The 6,860-nt window shown below is 39.9% G+C and overlaps 1 protein-coding gene across 1 annotated transcript in view; it reads right to left on the reverse strand.

Moving 5' to 3' along the window:
• Ppp1r1c (protein phosphatase 1 regulatory inhibitor subunit 1C) overlaps nt 1–6,394 on the reverse strand; it is a 106,271-nt gene extending 99,877 nt beyond the window's left edge. Inside the window, exons 1-2 of the mRNA XM_038337216.1 lie at nt 5,901–6,394; nt 4,125–4,185 (exon numbers count right to left, since the gene is read on the reverse strand). Coding sequence (XP_038193144.1) covers nt 4,125–4,185; nt 5,901–5,981 — 142 coding nt within the window. The 5' untranslated portion in view covers nt 5,982–6,394. The remainder of the gene's footprint in view (nt 1–4,124; nt 4,186–5,900) is intronic.
• Between the last annotated feature and the right edge of the window lie 466 nt (nt 6,395–6,860).

The raw sequence follows: 6,860 nt of genomic DNA on the forward strand, positions 1-6,860 counted from the left end.
TAATGGGAGGTGAGGCTAGAAGCATTTTCTCGGTTTCTCTTTTCCTGATGCTCAAATTCTAATTCTGTGTATTAATCAGTTTTCTGTTGCTGTGAGGAGAGATTCATTTTCATCCAGAGCTTTAACATGATTGACCCGCCTTCTTGCTTTGAGCCTCTGTTAGGGTAAGACATCATAGTAAGGACTTTTCATTGCCCCTTACCTCTGCTTCCTTCCAGGAGACCCCACTTTCAAAAGATTCCATCATATCTCAGCAGTGCCACAGGCTAATGGTCAAGATTTGAGTATGTTAGGCCATTAGGGGAATTTAACATCCAAATCATAACATTCTCATAGCCAAAAATTTAAACAGTCTTATGTCTGTTTAAAGGCAAGAAATGTTCAAGAAAAATCCACATATGAGATGGGATAAATTTTACAAGGCAGCTGTCAATTATTGTCGCATTAAGATGCTTTGTGTGTGAATCCAGATAAGGCTATAAGGACTGTACCAACTGACCGCAGGTTACAGAAGATTAAAAGCTAACTGCATTTTCCGTAAGAACAGATAGTGAGACCCCAAGATACAATTGCAGAGAGACTGGTGAGCTTAAAAAGAAGAGGAACAGAAACTACAGAAAGAGAAACACTTTCTTCCAAAGGGAGATTCTGGCCTGAGACGATGTGGAAAAGGTGACATTTGTTCTTGATGATTCCCTAAGCCCAGATCTTAAGCTTCTGGTATCTTGTTACTACCTCCTGACTGGTCAGAGTCATTTCTGGATGCAAGCACTTTGGATTCTTCATTTTCAACAGTAAAGACACATTTACTATGAGCCTTTCTTATTCGTGTGATTTTGAGTTATTTGCTGATCAATGTCAAAGGGTAATATAGCCTTAATAGTTGTGTGCCTATTTCATACTGGGGGCAATTCTAGCCTTAATAGCTGTGTGCCTATTTCATAGAGTTCCTACTGGTGGCAATTTTAGCTTATTTGTTAGGGAAGAACTGAAGGTATAGTGTGCTGCCCTGGCAGTTGACCAATTGGGTGTCTGTCTTCTCTGTGTGTCTAGAACATCACATGGAAAGCAGGGAGCAAAGGAAACAACTGGGCTGACGCTCAGTTAAAATACCATACTCTCTACTCCTCCGTTCTGATAAAGGTCGGTATGAAGAACAAACATATATGTGGAAATCTAAAATTAAGCTATTTTTAAAATACTCTTTCATAATTTACTAATTATGCTAATACCTAAAATGGTAACTAATAATAGCAACAGAAAACTTTGCCTTTTATTTAATCCTGGTTGCAAGTCAATAACGTCACATTGTTAAAAGTTTTGTTCTGGTTTTAAAGGAAACTTTTTCTTACTATAACCTAGGTTGGCCAGGTACGCCTTATGTAGCTCAAGAAAGCAGTGACTTGAGGTAATCCTATTTCAGCCACTTAAGTGCTAGGATTTCCACACCCAGATAAGACAGCAATAGATTAAAGAATTTAACTTTTTTTGCTTTATTTATTTACCATAAGGAAACATTTTAAGAGATTTGAATCTTAAGCCGTACTAATGGTATATAATCTACAAATCTCCAATGATTTCATGGGCTACTTTAGTAAATTGAGAATGGTTAATTCCCTCCCCCGATCGCCAGTATTTAAAGTTGCACCATTTCTTGTTTGCTAAAGATCACTGCACTTGAGGGCCAGAAGAAGCTGCTGCTTTGCAAAGGTAGAAGCTCTTAGGAAATGCTTTGCAAGGAGCCAGATGTGTGTAACTAAGAATTGTTGCATAAGACAGAAATTCTCAGGGAAGATGTGAGCATTAAACGTGTGTGCTTGCTGTAATGAATCTTAAGTATGACATACAAACTATGAGTTCTAAAATACATCAGTTAACAGTGATCCTTAATATTTGTTTTGCAGTTTTTAATGTACATCCATGTTAAGTCATCTGGTCATTAAAAGAGCTCGTGGAGTGGAAGAAATGGGCATTATCATATGTGTCTGATACATGATAAAATAAAGCTTGGAGATGTCCTTACCTGGCATTATAGAGCTAATAAAGACCAGTAGTCAAGTTTGCTTGCATTTCATCATCTGTCTGGGGAATCTGGCTTTAAGTTCTTTCCTCAGTACATACAGATATTGGATTATATCAATTCTACTAGGAAAAGTCTTAGATCTAGGGCTTTTGCTGCAGAATCTATCACCCACTCTAAAAATGGTTTACACACACGCTGATGCCAGTAATACACATAGCCAGGCTTTCCACAACAAAGGATGAAGATACAGGTATATAATGTCTCCAAGATGACACAGCTCCATGTTAGAATGTTCTCACAGCTAGTTTCTCCACATTGACACTCACAACCACAAAGAGGGCAAGGCCAACATGGGAGATAGGGAATTGCTGGTTGGAACATCTCCTAAGAACAAGCTTACTAGGTCAAAACAAAGTCCTCCCCTGAGATAACAAATGCCACTCCACATCTGCTGAAGTAAGCTCTCCAGACTAAGTCACATAAATGCTGGGCTTGTCCTCTTGTAGAAACTGAACGAGTCTGTTCTGTGCAATGGAAAACCAATGCTCACGGCAAATGTCAGGCTATAGGGAAAGCGTGAGCTCTGGGGTCAGAACTGCCTGAGTTTGTCTTTGAGGCTTGTCATTTCTAGTGGAATAATGTTACAAAAGCCACTTCACCTCTCTTACATCTCCTATTACGTAAAATGGTTCCTCACTAGCGTTCAAGACTTATCAGTTGCTGTGCAGGGTTTTAAATGAGAGTTGCAAAGGCCAGTAGCATGACCTTATTATGTATAGATCGTAATAACAGCTAAAGAACTCTGTTAGTTAAGCTCTAGTGGATCGAAGGATACCTACGCCCCAAGCTGGACATTATTCTATTAGGAGGCAAATCCCAGGGTATTATGGAAATGTTTGCTATTATGAGCAAGGTATGGATTGAAATTGCTGTAACATCACTTTAACATTGAAATGACTTAGTCATTGAATTTACAAACATGTGTTTATTTGTAAGCTATAAAACATGCCCATAAACATCATTTGAACCTCTTATTCACCTACATGTAAGTTACCACTCACTAACTGAGGTGATATATCTGAAGATGATTTTAAGATGCCGTGCATTCAGTGGATAAGGACCGAATTTTAACACTTTGTTCTCAGCTGAAACAACTTACTTGTTTCTGTTGAGCTGCTAATTTCCTTGCGTGTAGGCACAATAATAAATATTCTATGAGAATTTTTTTTTGCTTTTGTGTGTTTCTCTAATTAGGAAGATTCCAGAAAAGTCAAGGACTATTTTATTGTGCCATTCCTAGAGCAAATCATTCAGGACTTATGAATAGACATACTAACTTTCCAATGTTCAAACTCTTTTGTTTACAGCAAGAATCAAACAAATGAACGAGTGAATAACAACAACAACAAAGCCAATGTGAGCTGCTGGGTTACAGATTAATGACCTTTCCCGGTCTGCTTATATTTCCAGGGGCTGCCAATAAATATAAGAGGAAAGTCACTCCGCGCAGTCAGTGAACTTTCTGTTTGTGTATCGCAGATCATAGCTCTTTACCGAAACTAATAATGCAGTTTTCCTTTTAACAGGAAATGGAAACTAAAACCTCAACAAATGGATGCAAGCATCCAGAATGGTTCTCAAGTGGGCAGTGCTGAAAACTGATCCGGCTGCTTGTCAATTGCATCACTCAGAGATGACATCAGCAGCAAGGCTGCAGCCAATGCGGGCATGCCACCCTTCCCGTACCACAAATAAAATCACACTCTGCAAAAATACAATCATCTCCAAGGCTGCACCTTGAACCTTGAAACCTAATTAAGCAACTTTTTATCAGCTTTATTGATAAGACCTGGAACAGGTACCATATAAACTCGCAGCAACCAATGCTGATAAAACATGTTGTTACCAGTATATCATTCTAGAAGAAACGAAGGCTGGTGATTGAGACAGTCCTTACGATATTTATTTCTGATTTTGTTTATGATCCCTTTTATCTAACTGCAACCCTAAGCTGGAACTTATCACCAGGGCCATACCCTTTGGTCCTCTTTAGACAGTCCTGTTCCATCTCATCAATAGTAAAGACATCGCTCCTCCTTACCTGGGGGATTATGTTCATTGAGTATCACAAGGGATGCTGGTGTGGGTCTTCTTTTCCTGATCTGTGAACAACATAGGCACAGCTGATGTCAGTGTGAGAATCAGACCCTTCTCTTCATTGATTCTACAGCTTGCAAGCCTACCTGCCCTCCTCTTTCTCCAATACACGTGAAGGAACTTCTAGTAAGAACATAGCATACACTCACTATATATTTTAGAGCACAGAAAGCAAGCTAGAACTGCCAGATATTACTGACACCTTTTTTGACCAAAAAGTTACATTTTCAAAGGAAATAATAATAATAGTTGTATATCATCAAACTATGCAACTGAGATTAATATACTGTAAAGTACAGAGATCACTTACTATTTAAATGGCTTGTAAGCCCATGACAAGGGCAATGACATCATGATCCCTTGCTCTTATCTAAATGAGGCAAAAGAAACTCAGAAGCCTCAAATTTCTCTTACGTGCTATAATTAAATTGACAATGCAAGTTTTAGATTTTAATTTGTCTGATTAACTTTCTACTTTCTAATATTTAGATCAAATTGGCAGGTCAACCAAAAATAAGAATCTCATAAGAATGAGTGTTTTGATTCCTTTAGGAAGTGCTAATTGGAATCAGTGGGTTAGAAAGAGTAAAAGGGAGAGAATATGAAAACGAGAGGGCATGGAGTGGGTGTGAAAGAAACGGGAGGGGAGAGCTGAGGTAGATATGGCTAAGATATACGTTGTGTGCTATTTTAGACAAATAAGTAAAAGTTACTAAAAAGTGTGGAAGAAGAAAAGGGACTTAATATACTCAATTGAAACTAAGATCGGGCAGAGTTACCCCCTTGTTATAGGAACCACAGGAACATAGTATGATTAGACTCTCTTGCTTCTTTATTCATGCAGTGTGAGCTCATCGTTAAATTCCCAGAACAATTGTCAGTAGGATAAAGATAAAGGATGCAAACGCTGTTGTTCAAGATGGAAGCCATGTCCAGTTCAGTAAACAGATCTGGCCCAGGCTGTGTGTATCTGGTCTGAATCTGGGTGGGTCTATTGTGGAAGTATCATATAAAGTAAGACTCCCAGAGCCGATACGTATTTTAGGACTATGCACCAACTATTTGGGAGAGGATTCAGGGGTCCTCTGTGTTCTAAGTAACTAATGAATTAGATTGGCGTTCCCATTAGTTTCTTTGCCACAGAATCAGTGGGTCCATTGCACCCAGCGTCTAAGTAAACATGAACATGATACACTTAGAAACCAATGTCAGACATAAAAAAAGGAACCTAGGAAAAGTAATAGAGCATTTTTCATACCCATGGCTCATATATAACACACAACTATGGCTGGGGATGCACAATAAAAACTCATAAAAATGCAGCCTGCAATATTAAATTAGTCTATGATTTATTACTTTAATTTCTACATTACTTCTTATTTACTAAGTAACAAAATAAAAGAGTGCTAATTTTTGGCAATGTTTTCAAAGTTTCTCTAAATGTTGAAATTGTTACTTTAAGAAGAAAAACCAGCACATTGCTTCAGACCAGAACGTCTAACACATGGATGTTTATTTTATATAGAATGAAGCGATGCTAAAATCTTAGCTAGTCATTCCCCCAGTGCAACCCAAACACAAGTACAAAAGCAGACCCACTTCCTCTCTCTGAAAGTCACAAAATCAGCAAATGCAGAAAGCAGAGACCCTTTCACCTAGTAAGAACGCACGCCCTTCCTGCCCATCATCCTGGAACTGCTCCGGGTCCACTCCCCCTTACCTGTTCCGCTGCCTCTGGAGCGATCTGACTCTGGAATAAAGGCACAGCAAACTGTATCTTTTTGGGGCTGTTGGGCTCCATGTTAGTGATGAGAATAGACAGAGCGGTGAGCACTCACAAAGACAAACCCCAAGTGGTGTCCGGAGCGTTCCTGAGGCACGCTTCACCTAGCCACACACGGTGCTTTGTGATAAACCTCTGTAATTCCAGCCTGCGCAAGTGAAGATGTCGAGGTTTGAGCAACTCCCTTCTTCAATAGCCGGTGATGCCTGGCTTGCCTGATCCCCCACCAATCTTCTGAATCCTCTCAACACAATTGGGGAGGGAAGAATAAGCTAATTGTGTCCCTGCTCACTAATACACATGCCAAGCTTTCACTCAGCGCCTAATTGAAATTGCAGTGCTAGCCTTGAAGGCCCCGCTGCCCTGGGATTTAAAAGAGAGGCTCTATCCACTGTACATTACTAACCGGCCGCGCAAAAGTGCAGCCTAAGCTCCCCAGAGCATTACAGGGATGGGTCATTCATTATTGATTAACATAAAGCAGGAAGTTTTTAGAGCTGGGGGCAGGGCCTGGCTCTAGAATCATGTCATTTCTTTGTAGCAACTTACGAGTCAGACACCTTTGCTCCTTCACACTCGACCACCACACTGATGAATGGCTACCAACAGTAAACCACAGCCAGTAAAAATCAGCTATACTTGTGCTTCAAGATCTGGTTAGGCTAGCCCTGCCCCAGGGCTGAGCAGATCTTAGTTCAAGTTCCACTGTTAATAAGCACTGTAGCCTGGAGGAAATCCCAGCATATTTCTGGGCCCCCACACTTTCAGTGGGAAAATTGGGGGAGGGAGTTAGATTGGATGACCTTTATGGTCCCATTCTGTTCTAACATACCGTAATTAGAGTTCATGGTTTTAATGTGAGCAGAAAGCATTGGGCAGCTAAATTTAGCAAACAGC

Source organism: Arvicola amphibius, chromosome 7 (genome assembly GCF_903992535.2).
Source record: "Arvicola amphibius chromosome 7, mArvAmp1.2, whole genome shotgun sequence".
Lineage (NCBI taxonomy): Eukaryota > Metazoa > Chordata > Mammalia > Rodentia > Cricetidae > Arvicola > Arvicola amphibius.